Raw genomic sequence first — 13,847 nt, 5'->3', positions numbered from 1 at the left:
AAACCTTCAAACCTGTTCCTTAGCTCTATTTCCCCCTCACTAGCTCTCCTTTTCCTTGGCCTGCTTCTCACAGTCACATGCTTCCACCGCCCATCTTCCTCGTCTGGTGGTCCCCCCTCGTTGGCCTTAGCCCCTGCTCCCACCTGTGCCCCTGAGCGTTCCCCTTTGGTTACTGCCTGCCATTGCTCCATCAGCTGCTCGAACCCCCTTCTATTCTCTATCAGGGTTTCTACCTGCAGCTCTAGGCCCTGGATCTTTTCCTCCAGCAGCTCTATTAGGCGACACTTCATGCATACATAGTACTGCTCTGGGTCCCCTGCTAGAACCAGGTACATACCGCAGCTGCTGCATGCTCTCATCCTCGGTGTGTCCTCTGCTGCTTGGCTCATGGCTGCTGCTGTCCCGGCCTCGCTCGGTGCTTGCACCTAGGGAAACACAGGGGACACGGCGCTGCCCCCTTCCTCCTCCCCCTGCACACTCCCACTCAAACTCCCCTGTTAGCAGCCCTGTTTGCTGCCTCCTGTGCCGCTGCTCGCAGCTGTGCCGCTGCCTGGCTGGGCGGCCGCTTTTATAGGCCCCTCCTAGCCTGGCTCCACCCCCTAATCAGGGCTCAGCCAATCCAGGCTCGGCTGCCCCTTCAGCAGTCTGCCCCTCCGGGCCTCTACTGAGAGAGACAAACACTACACAAACAGACACAAAGACACTCACCTGCTCCTCCAATGGGAACTCCCACTCAAACTCCCCTGTTTGCTGCCTCCTGTGCCGCTGCTAATATATCTTCCCCCCCACCCCAGCTATGAAATAGATATTTCCTGAGATCACAAGTGTGGAAGTGGATCTATCAAGTGGCTTCTGATTCTGCAGAGAAGAATAAAGACCTTGAAAGAATCAGAAAGGGACTGTCCCAGAGGCACATGTACCCTTTCTTCCAATGTGAGAGAGGCTAAGAGTTTTGCTGGTTTCTCTCTGGGAGACATGACCTCATCACTAAGGCTTGAGAACTACAGCTCTCAAAGTGCCATGCAGAAAGCTCTACCTGTCTGTCAGGAGAAGTTCTATGCTTAATGGTTGGTGGAGGAACATACTCAGCAAGTTAAGGGGCACCAAGAAATAAAGCTATGTAGGGAGAAGTTCCTGGGGGACTGTCAGGTTACTAGGGGATTGGTGCTCTGGCACAGCATGGCAGTGTGTTTTGATTGTGAAGATGACGGCTGCAGGGTAACCAGTTACAGTATTTTGGGGAAGGCGGGGGGAAGTCTAGCTGGATTCCATCCTTCTTTTGGATGGTTGGCTAATCCTGCCCTGGTGGACTATTGAAAACTGGTCTTGCACCTATATATATTGCCTGGTTTTGCCTGTACACTGCCTGCCTTAGGCTATCTCCAGGGCCGGCTCTAGACCCCAGCGCGGCAAGCACGCGCGTGGGGCGGCCCTTTCCCGGGGGGGCGGCAGGCTGGGCCGGCGGACCTGCCGCAGTCATGCCTGCGGGAGGTCCACCGGAGCCCCGGGACGACCGGACCTGCCGCAGGCATGACTGCGGAGGGGGCACTCGTCCCGCGGCTCCAGTGGACCTCCCGCAGGCATGACTGCGGACGGTTCGCTGGTCCCGCGGCTCGGCTGGACCTCCCGCAGGCATGCCTGCGGCAGCTCAAGCAGAGCCGCCGGACCTGCGAACCGTCTGCAGCTGCGGGAGGTCCAGCCGAGCCGCGTGACCAGCGGACCCTCGGCAGTCATGCCCGCAGGAGGTTCGCTGCTCCCCCGGCTCCAGGGCGCCTCCCGCGCATGACTGCTTGGGGCGGCCAAAAAGGTAGAGCCGCCCCTGGCTATCTCTTCATGGCAGAGTTAACTAGAGTTATCTACACTTGCCACAAACAGTCACTGTGGGTTAATTAACTCCTCATCAGTTAGCCTAAGTGATTGTATTAGCAGCACAGGGTGAATGTATTAGCTGTTGGTGAGTTGTGCTAACTTGAGCTGCAGCTTGTACTCCCAGGGGGCCAACCAACTCTGTTTAAAAGCACCATCACATTTGAGTTAAGCTTTGTGTGTATGGTCAGGACTCAAGTTGAGGGCAAGGCTCAGTTTATAACTACAGTTAACTCTGCATTGAAGACAAGTCCTCAGAGTAGCCATGTTTTGGATAGGTCAAGGATTGAGAGAAAGAATGGTCTTGTGATTAAGACACTGGACTGGGTCTCCAGAAATCTGTGGTCAGTTCCTGGGTCTGCCATAGACTTCTTGTGTAACACTGGGCAAATCCCTTGCTCTTTCTGCATCTTACTTCACCTGCTGTAACATGCTAGTACTTCCTTTCTCCCACTACTTACCTGTCTTCTCTGTTTAGACTGTAATCTCTGTGGGCCCTGACTCTCTCCTACTATGTGTATGTACAATGCCTAGCACAATGGGGCCCATCCAAGGCCCACTGAAGTCAGTTAGAGTTGGGATGATGGATTAGACCTTCTGTCATTTGAGAGGCATGGCCTCAGCATAGGACTATGAGCCAGGAACCTCCTGCATTCTATGCCAGGTTCTGCAAGTGCCTACCTCTTTCGGCTCGGGCATGCCACTTAGTCCTCTGCCTCAGTTTCCCTATTAGTGAAATAGGAATAGCATTATTTACTGACTTTTATAGGGGAGGAGATGGCGAGGATGAATTAATGTTTTCTAACGTGCAGTATAAATGCTAAGTACTATTATTATAGCTTCTGCTTGTTTGCTCGTTGGTGCATGAAAGGGAGAGTCAGAAGGGGTGGAAAATGGGTAAGAGGGGACAATGTGTGTTATGATTTCTAATGTAACCTACGACATGTCTTCTAACCTTCGCTTCTATTTCTCTTTTCTCTTCCAGGTGGAGCGGGAAATAGCCATCCTGAAGTTGATAGAACACCCCCACGTTTTAAAGCTGCATGACGTTTATGAAAATAAAAAATATTTGTAGGTATTATTGTCTTTCCAGGGAGTCAGAAGGGAAATGGAAGGGAAGGAGTTTGGGGGGAGAAATGTTTGGAGACAGCATAACAGTGCAAAGAGACTGGAATCAGATATGAGGTCACTCTAAACCAGGGGTCGGCAACCTTTCAGAAGTGCTGTGCCGAGTCTTCATTTATTCACTCTAATTTAAGATTTCGTGTGCCAATAATACATTTTAACATTTTTAGAAAGTCTCTTTCTATAAGTCTATAATATATAACTAAGCTATTGTTGTATGTAAAGTAAATAAGGTTTTTAAAATGTTTAAGAAGCTTCATTTAAAATTAAATTAAAATGCAGAGCCCCCCCGGACCGGTGGCCAGACCTGGGCAGTGTGAGTGCCACTGAAAATCAGCTCGTGTGCTGTCTTTGGCATGCGTGCCATAGGTTGCCTACCCCTGCTCTAAACTTTGCTGCCCATGTGGTGCCTGCTATCAGCACTTGACTGAGAAGGGAATGGTTTTCATTTACTTGGTTTCCTCATTCCCCCTTTTCTTCTGTTTTCCCCCCTTTCCAGTCTTAAAAAAAAATTACAAACAACCCTTTTTCTATGATATTTAACTGATATAGAGGGGCAAAATCCAGGTTTGTAGACTCCAAATTTGACCTGCTTCAAAACTGTTATAATCTGGTGGATAAAATCCTCCAGGTTCTAAATATTTTAATTTAAACCCTCACCAAGAAATTTAATTTTTAAAATGTCCAAACAATAATAGCTATTGTTTTTATAGGGCCTACTTGTCTACACCCATCAGTGACATTGGTCCACAGACCGAATTATTTTGGCTTGACAAGGTACCAGATAGTTTGAAATTGTTGTCAAACAAACAAGACACATTAATCTTGGCTCAAGTGAAGAAAAAAAAATCAATGTTTTCCAAATGGAAAAGGGCAAATCCAGAAGGGAGTTAAATGTGATTTCCAGGTTTTTAACAGGGTATTGCAAGCAAGGGGAGAGTGTTTAAAACTATTTTTGACAATCACGTTCCAGCAGTGACCCCCCTTAATGTTACAGCAGTATAAGGGTGTAATCACTGAACCAAGGAATGTGTGCTGAATGGATGTAATAATCCTATATCGACCATACGACCAAGCTTGTTACTGGAGCAATGAATTCCTATTCCAAGAAGTGAGGCCTCAGCGTTCAAGGGTTAGTTTAATAGACCTGGCAGTAATTTCTTTTGGATTCCGAATCATCCTCTGGGACAGAGCCTGCCCAGGGTGGTGAACAATGGCCACTAGATGGCTTGTCATAGGTGCTGGGTGGAGCTGGCTACCATGTATCTTCAGCTACATGCTGTGGGCCAGATCCTCAGCTGGTATAAGTGGGCATGACTCCATTGAAGTCCAGTTTGCACCAGCTGAGGATGTAGCCCCAAGTGACCTGGCAAGCCAACCTTCTTTGCAAGGGAGGGGCGGTAAAGGGGATGTGGGATGACAGACAGGAATAGAATTTCTATAGCCAATGCATTCTGATTTAATTGAGGAAAAAGAGATACTGGTAATAATCAGGACCCAATCTTGCTCTTGTTGAAGTCCATGGGAAGACTCTTAGTTTATTTCAGTGAGGGGTGGGATCAGACCTCAGGCTTCCTATTGGCTGAGTGAAAAAGAGTCTTTTTCATGTGTGAGACCTTTTTTCTTATATCTCCAACCTGTCCATTGACGGGCTGCGTGCGTTTGGGTGATTGATGCAATGTACGGATACCTGGAAAACAAAGGCCAAGCTGAACAGTGCAGGGTGGAGTTGGGATAAAAAGATCATTATTTTTGCGGCATTGACAGTCATTGTGCATCTCTTTTCTCTTAGATACAGATGCCTTCAACAAATGGTCTCTGCACATGTGTGCAGATAACTGAAGTAGGTTGTGTTTTTATCCCTTCCTGGACAGTGGGATTCTTTCACTGTATGGAGGATGGTGTTGTTTAATGGTTATCTACTGCGAGAAGTGTCCCTATGAGTGCTCCACTGTAGTGTGCTTGCACCCCTGCACTGCTGATCTGAAAACTTCCATAGCTGTGTCCATTAGGCCAGCACATCCCTGTCTCTCCTCAGGCCCTGCCACGAGGCTAGCCAGTGAGTGCAGGCTAACCCTCCTCAGTTCCTTCTCAACTGCCCCTGGCTAGAGATGGAGCTATTCGCAGTCCATTACAACCATTACTCTCACTTTACATTTCTGTAGCCAGTTAGTCTCCATAGCTGTAATTGTAGTTTTCTTCTTCTTTCTTATTTTTCTCTCTGAAAAAAATAATTAAAAAAAAAGACTTTTTATTTTTTGCCGCTTTTTCTCATTGGGGACCCTTTCCCCAACAGGGTATGTCCAGTTCACTGGGCTTCAAGAAGTGCCTCTCCTGCAAAGAGACGATCCATGTCACAGGCAAGCACTCCTGGTGCATTCGCTGACTCAGGGAAGGCCACATTCCACAAAAGTGTGGTCTCTGCCACCAACTCAGGCCCTGGTCTGGACAGGGAGCCGAGACAGAAGATCATCTTCATGGAGGCAGCCCTCTGACCCTTTCCAGACCTGCACCAAGAGCCACCTGGCAGACATGAGTCTTCCCCACAGCCCTCAACATCCAAAGTCTATGGATTGAAGAAACCAGCCGCTGCGCCCTCTCAGAAGTCCCCACAGTGAGCCCCGAGCTAGCCATAAATGATCTCCAGCATGCTCAGTGTCCATGGTACCATTGGCACCAAGACAATCCCAGCCCAGTACCCAAGGCTCACGAAGATCTACAATGGCAGGTGCCAGTGATGCACCTATGGATCCAATGGGCACAGGCATTGAGTCAGTGGCACCAAGGGACAAGGACAGGAGTAAGTACTCCTCTAAGAAGATGTTGCTGATATGCAATATTCCATTGGTACCATCATCGATGCTCCCTGCAGCACCAGAGAGATTGGTGTGAGCTAGATCTCCATCCTTCCAGGTACTGCCAGTGACACTGAGGGATCTCCATGCAGCCAACATACCAGAGTCTCCTCTTCTTGGTATCAAGACCTCTGCACTGAGTCTTCATCTGGCACAGGAGTCTTCCCCGCTGCCCTGCCATGTTCTGCTGCTCTCACAGACTTGGACAGCAAACCAGAGGAGGCAGTATTGCAGTACGCCTCCCAGGCTCCCTATGGTTCCCAATACCAACAGAGTCCCTGAGCATATCCTTGGACGCCCCACCACCACCATCTTGGTATGGTCAACCATGGGCACCACTGCTGGGCTCTATGCCACCACTATTCCAGTAGCCATACTGGGACCCTTGGACTGTATATCGCCTTCATGCCTTTCGAGCTTCTAGCCCCACTCAAGAACCCTCAAGAATCACACCCTCAGCTGCGGCATCCAGAGCTTCTGAACCTGTAGAAGAAATCGTGGTGGAACCGGAGGGTAGCACTGAGAAAGAGGTGACCATATCCTCCTCCTCCTCCCCAGATGAGTTCTTTATGCCTCTACCGCCTTCTCTGGCTGATGATTTTCACTTCTTCCAGGACCCAGTAAAGAGAGTGGCAGACACTCTTCAGATACCGCTAGAAGAAGTCAAGGACACCCACCACAAACTCCTTGACATACGCCATTCATCCTTGTCTTCAAAAATTGCCCTCCCCATTAATGAGGCTCTCCTGGACCCGACAAAAACCATATGGCAGACCCCAGGATCAGTGGCACCTACCTGCAAGCAGGCGGACAAAAATATTATATCCCACCAAGGGAGACAGAATTCCTCTTCTCCCACCCTCCACCCAACTCCATTGTGGGGGATGCTGTTAATTCTCATGGCCATCAACATCAGATGAGGTCTATTCCCTATGATAGGGACTGGAAGCGTTTGGACCTTTTTGGCGCTACAGTTTTGAATTGCCAATTACCTAGCCCTATCGGTGAAATATGACTACAGAAACTATTCAAAACTGAACAATTTTATTGAACAGCTGCCTGAGTCACACCACGACCAATTTAAAGCCATTATTCAAGAGGGATGGTTAGTGACCAAGATAGCGCTACAATCTGCAGTCAATGCAGCCAACACAGCAGCCAGGTCCATCTCCACAGCGGTGGCTATATCTGTCAGGTTGCCCGAAAGAGGTGCAGTTGACATTGAAGACCTTCCCTTTGAAGTCACTAAGCTCTTCACAGAGAAGATGGATGCCTCTCTTCACACACTAAAGGATTCTAGGGCCACTCTCTGCTCATTGGGCATCTACATGCCAGCACAAAACAGAAAATATAGTCCACAGCCTCAGCACAAACCACGCATCTCCCAATACCCGACTCAGTGCTACTACAAGCCACAGAGGAAGAAAACTAAGTTTCCGAGGCATAAACTATCTGGCCCACAATCTTCAACATCTTAGCCATCCACTTCCAAGCACCAATTTTGATATGTTGGTCAAAGTGTCAATAGTTCACTCCCCCAAACACTTCAGCTGACCACCGCTATCCGTTGATTTGGCTACCATCTGGCAATGTTCTGCAGCACCTGGGAACATATAACATTGGACCGATAGGACTTACAGATCTATCCGTTTTACCTCCCTACTCCCTCTACAACACCTTTCCCTGTCCCTCTGCAGGGACCCATCTCACGAGAGTTTACTATCACAAGAGGTAGGTTGTCTCCTCCAATTAGGAGCCACAGAACCAGTAGCTCAACATCTACGAGGCAAAGGGTTCTACTTTCACTATTTCCTATTACCCAAGATCACCCCTGCAACGATCATTCCAGCATTGGAACAGGGAGACTGGTTTTCAGCCCACGACCTTCAGGATGCCTACTTCCATATCTCAATCCTACCGTCTCACAGGTGATTTCTCAGATTTATCTAGGACAAGACTACTACCAGTACAGAGTACTCCCTTAGGGCTAGTCTACACTTACCTGCCGGGTTGACGCGGAGAGTTCGACTTCTCGGAGTTCGAACTATCGCGTCTAATCTAGACGCGATAGTTCGAACTCCCCGCGCGCTCCGCCTCCGGAACTCCACCACTGCAAACAGCGGTGGCGGAGTCGACCTTGGAGCCGCGGACTTCGATCCCGCGGCGTCTGGATGGGTGAGTAGTTCGAACTAGGGTACTTCGAATTCAGCTACGCTATTCACGTAGCTGAATTTGCGTACCCTAGTTCGACCCCCCCCTTCTTAGTGTAGACCAGGCCTTAGGGGCTAAAATCCATCCTGATGTATTCTCCGAGGTTCTCTCAGCAGTGGCCACACACTTGCACTTCCAAGGGATCATGTTTTACCCCTGTCTAGAGGATTGCCTCTTCAGAGCCCAGTCTCTCCATGAGGCCCGCTGAATTACCAAATCTGCAATAGATTTGTTCCCAGAACTGGGCTTACAGATCAACACCCAGAAAACAACTCTCGTTCCAGTGCAACACCTGGAATTCAAAGGCGCCAACCTCCACTCATTACAGCCAGAGCTCTCTTACCTCAACACAGATTCCCCTCCTTGGCCATACTCATTGAGACCATTCAAAACCACCTGCAAATATCAGCCAGACACTGCCTCCAACTCTTGGGGCGTATGGCAGCGGACACAGTGGTAATACCACATGCAAGGCTTCACATGCCATGCCTCCAGATGTGGTTCATCCCAGTTTACAGACCAGAATCACACTAGACAAACCCCGTCACTACCCACAAGGATCAAAAACTCCTTAGACTGGTGGAAGGACTCAGCCAATGTTTTCAAAGCGATCCTCTTCTCGCAACCCCCCTCTCTCCCCAATCGTTGCTTTTCACCACCGATGCATCGCTCATAGGATGGGATGCGCATCTAACAGCCTCATGATACAAGGCAGGTGGTCATCCATGGAGACATTCTTTCACATCAACCTCCTCGAGCTCAGGGCAGTCAGAAACGCCTGCGCCCATTTCCTCCCACTGATCAAAGGATTACACACGAGAGTGCTAACAGGCAACACAGCATGTATGTACTACATAAATAGACCAGGGAGATCCAGGTTGCCCTCCCTCTGTGCGGAAATGATGAGACTATGGAACAGGTATATCTCTCATGACATCGGACTGTCCGCGGCTTACCTCCCGGGCACACAAAACTCCACAGTGGACAGGCTCAGTGACAAATTCCCACATGACCATGAGTGGGCGATAAACCCTGTAATACTTCACGACCTGTTCAGGCGGTGGGGGACACCGATCACAGACTTGTTTGCCACTCAAATTAACAGGAAATATTCGCACCACTACTACAGAGAAAGGGTAGGACAACATTCCCCGGGTGATGCTTTCCATCTCCCCTGGGATAGGGGCATCCTCTATGCCTTTCTTCCCTTTCCCCTTCTGTCAAAAGTCCAATGGAAAATCAAAAGAGAAGGAGCATATGTCATACTGATCACTCTCACTTGGCTGAGACAGACCTGGTACCCTTACCTGTCACAGGTCGCTATATGCCCGCCAATCTCTCTCCAATCTACTCTGTATCTCCTCTTGCAGAACAGAGGATGCACCCTACATCCGAACCTGGGGATTCTTCACCTCAAGGCATGCCTGTTTCATGGTTCCTACACTGAGAGAACTCTTACTCGAGGGAGGTACAAGAGATATTACTACACAGTAGAAAGTCCTCAACACACTGAACTTACCTGCAAAAATGGCCCAGGTTCCAAATTTGGTGTACTTCCCAACAAATGTCCCCAACATGCAGGGCTCTTCCACAGATCTTAGGCTATGTACTGACCCTAAAAAGATCATGACTATCTCTCAACTCTCTGAATCCACCTGGTGGCCATAGCAGCCTTCCACCAGCTAGTACAGGGATACTCAATGCTGTCATACCCAACCACTAACAGATTCCTCTAGGGTATAGTAAATCTTTTCCCACAACCCCGACACCCTAACCCATGTGGGACTTAAAGCTGGCATTGAAAGGACTGACTGGGCCTTTGAACCCATGGCCACCTGTTCGCTTACATATCTCTCTATGAAAACAGCCTTCCTGATAGCAATCACCTTGGCTAGGAGAATAGCAAAATAGCCACTCTGATGGCACATCCCCTCTACATGGTATTCTTTCAGGACAAGGTTACACTCAGGCCACAAAATTCATCCCTAAGGTAACCTCCCTGTTTCACATCAGCCAATTGATTCACCTTCCAACCTTCTACCCAAGCCTCACCGAGACAACAGGGAGGCTATATTACACACACTAGATGTCAGGAGAACCCTAGACTTCTATCTGGATAGGATGAAGGTTTTCAGGAAGTCCCCTAGGCTTTTCCTCCCCCTTGCAGAAAGATCCAAGGGCTCAGCAATATCAGCCCAGAGACTCTCCAAGTGGGTCTCGAACTGCATTAGACAGTGTTACCAAGTTCACAGTAGGACCCTTCCAGATACTATTAATACACACTCCACAAGATCGATCTCCTCATCCCTCGCCTTCTTCAAGAATGTCCCTATCTCAGAAATCTGTAGAGTGGTGACATGGGCATCAGTCCATACCTTCGCAGAACATTAAGCCATCACTGGGGACTGTGCCTCTGATACCATCTTCAGCTCCACAGTGCTGTCATCTGTAGCTGACCCAACTCCAAAGTCCCAGCCCTCCAGTGGTGCTCAGGAGCCACCTGCAGTGGAGCACCCATAGGGACACTACTCAAAGAAGAAGAAGTTATTCACCTTGTGCAGTAACGATGGCTCTTCAACATATGTCCCTATGGGTGGTCCACAGTCCACCCTCCTCCCCTCTACTTCCGAGCTGTTGCCAATGACTGTGGTAGAGAAGGAACTGAGGGGAATTAGCCCGCACGTGGTGGCTGGCCTCGTGGCGGGGCATGAAGAGAGAGAGCACATGTGTGGGCTAACAGCCACTGCTAGCAAAGTTCTCCGATCAGCAGTGCAGGGACACAAGCACGCCTACAGTGGAGCACTCATAGCGACACATATCTTGAAGAAACATTGTGACTGCACCAGGCAATTAACTCTGACAAAATTTTCAAAAATAACTAGTGCCTTTTGGTGAAGACACATTAAAAGGGCATGATTTTCAGAAACTGTGGACATCTGCCCTATAAAAACCAGGCCCCTTTAAGGGGTCTCAATTTAGACACCCAAAAATGGAAGCACCCCAAATCTCCAAGCCAGGTTTGAAAATCTTGGCCATGAATCCTGGATTCTAATCCTGACTTTGCGATTGACTCACTGTGTAACCTCGAATAAGTCACTTGCCACTCCCTGTGCTTCAGTTCCCCAGTCTCTAAAATGGGACTAATAATGCCTGCTTCAGGGATGTGTTGAGCCCTTCCAGCAAAACACACTCGCTGTGGAAATGCAAGGGATTATTCATTATTATTAATCTTATTAGTCATATAATTTTAAAGAAATGGCGTAATGTGGGTTCTGTGCCAGATCTCACTGTTCAGAATTAGAACTGGACATGGCCTTGGGTTGAACTGAGCAGAAGGAGAGAGTGTCCTTGGAGGGTACAAGTGTGTGTGGGGAGGGTGCGTGCATGCACTTATTACAGGTGGGAACAGGGGTGCCGATGTGACTTGCACTTTATTTGCACAAATAATAAAGCACTGTGACCCCCACCATCAGCAACAAATTGCTCTCTGGTTGCCGCAGCGCCTTTCCATCAAACCTGACATCTTGACAGCGGTGGCGGTGGCAAGGTTTCTTAGGCAGCTTATGAATTATGGTTGATATTTCGGATGCCAGAGACTAATCGCAGCGCGGCGCCGGGGAGTATTTCCTCGATAAATGTTAATTTCACAAATCATGTTTGACTTTTGGTTTATGATTTAATTTGTGACAAGGGGCTTTGGTTGAGTAGATTCCTAATGCAGCCATGAATCAAATCCTTTTTCCACAGTTTGTTTAGCGCTGAAAATGAGTTTAAAAAGAATAATAAAAATTCGGCAGCATAGCTATGTTAGCGTTGCAGTCATATCTACTCTGGTTCGGTTTTTTTAATTGGGATATTTAGAGAGACAAAGCTGGTTATAAGGCTTAAGGCTTTCAGTTCCTTTCCAGCATGTTGATTTGTCTTATTTAACCGTATGACTGCAGAATATTGTGCCAGGTACATAGGGCAAAATCGCAGCTCCACTGTGTCTCACTGTGTACAGTGCCCTCTATAAAAACACTACAGTAGTGGGCCAAGCAACAGCACTGTTGCCAGTTGTTTTTAGTGGTATTGTTTCTTATTTGTTTTACAGGAGCATCAAAAGCCCTCAGCAGAGATCAGGTCGTGTTGTGCTAGATGGTGTACAAACACACAATTACAGACAGTCCCTGCCCTGAACAGTTTATAATCTAAAGAGACAAGACAGACAAAGGGTGGGAGCAAGGGAAGATTATTATCCCCATTTTTCAGATGGGGAATTGAGGCACAGTGGCCTTGTCTAGACTCGATCCAGTGTTGTTTAATATAGTTACTAACTATAGTGACAGACCCAGACCAGTGGGGTACAGGAGTCTGGTAGAGGGCAAATATACTGGTCACTGGCTGAGTAGTTTTCTGTTCCCTGAGTGACCAGAGCAGGGGCTGCACTAGAGTAATCAGGAACCTGCTAGAACCAATTAAGGCAGACAGGCTGATTAGAACACCTGCAGCCAATCAAGGCAGGCTAATCAGGGCACCTGGGTTTAAAAAGGAGCTCACTCTAGTTGGGGGGGGGGTGTGTGCAGAGGAGAGGAAGTGTGTGTGAGGAGCTGGGAGCAAGAGGCACAAGGAGCTGAGAGTGTGCGTGTGCTGCTGGAGGACTAAGGAGTACAAGCGTTATCAGACACCAGGAGGAAGGTCCTGTGGTAAGGATAAAGAAGGTGTTTGGAGGAGGCCATGGGGAAGTAGCCCAGGGAGGTGTAGCTGTCATGCAGCTGTTACAGGAGGCACTATAGACAGCTGCAATCCACAGGGCCCTGGGCTGGAACCCGGAGTAGATGGTGGGCCCGGGCTCCCCCCAAACCTCCCAACTCCTGATCAGACACAGGAGGAGTTGACCCAGACCGTGGGTTCCACCAGAGGAGAAGATCACTGAGGTGTGCAAATCTGCCAGTAAGCGCAGGACCCACCAAGGTAGAGGAGGAACTTTGTCACACTATCTAGACTGGAGGATGAGCGATGAGGTAGCAAAATTTGGAGATGGCACAGTTATTTAGGCTAGTTGAGTCCGTTTTGAGTCCAGAAAAGAATGAGGAACTTCAGAGAGACCTATGCAAGCTAGGTGAATGGGCAACACGATAGCAAGTGAAGTTCAATGTTGATAAGTGCTCAGTAATGCTCACTGGAGGGAAATACTTGAACTACTCACACACCTAAATTAACTGCATCAACTCAGAAAAGGGACCTGGGCATCACTGTGGAGCGCTCAGTGCGGATATCTGCTCATTGTGCAGCTATTGTGAAAAAAAGCAAACAAGATGTTAGGATGCATAAGGAATGGGATGGAGAATAACACCGATAATAGGCCTTATTATAAATTGATAGTGCAGCCTTATCTGGAGTACCTTGTATAGTACTCATGCAGTTTCTCTTCTCCCTCTCTCATAATCCAAGGAAAAGGAGACATGCGATGAAACTGAAAGGGAGCAAATTCAAAACTGATCAAAGGAAATACTGTTTCACTCATTATGTAATTAGACTATGGAGCTCATTCCCACATAATGTCTTTGAGGCCAAGAATTTAGTAAGATTCAAAGAGAGATTGGACACTTAAACAGAGACCTGTAATAACCTGAAGTATAACACTTTGTGCAAACAAAGAGTTTTGAAAGGGATAAAAATAAAATCATGATTCAGGGCATAAGTTATTTTCTAACTATGAGAAATCAGGATGAGAGCCGCATAGACAGCAGATTATCCCATATCTGCCTACTTTGGGATTCTTATGCCTTCTTCTGAAGCCTCTGGTGC

General features: G+C 48.2%; 1 protein-coding gene across 6 annotated transcripts in view; it reads left to right on the top strand.

Annotated features, from left to right (window-relative positions):
• The window catches only part of BRSK2 (BR serine/threonine kinase 2), a 463,971-nt gene that overhangs the window by 311,160 nt on the left and 138,964 nt on the right, over window positions 1-13,847 (top strand). For all 6 annotated transcript variants that reach the window (XM_045017041.1, XM_045017047.1, XM_045017046.1 and 3 more), the window contains exon 3: window positions 2,852-2,937. In XM_045017041.1, the coding sequence (XP_044872976.1) occupies window positions 2,852-2,937 (86 nt within the window). The remainder of the gene's footprint in view (window positions 1-2,851; window positions 2,938-13,847) is intronic.

Source organism: Mauremys mutica, chromosome 4, assembly GCF_020497125.1.
Source record: "Mauremys mutica isolate MM-2020 ecotype Southern chromosome 4, ASM2049712v1, whole genome shotgun sequence".
NCBI classification, from domain to species: domain Eukaryota; kingdom Metazoa; phylum Chordata; order Testudines; family Geoemydidae; genus Mauremys; species Mauremys mutica.
Note: the sequence above shows the minus strand (reverse complement) of the source record. Positions and strands in the feature narration are given on the sequence as shown.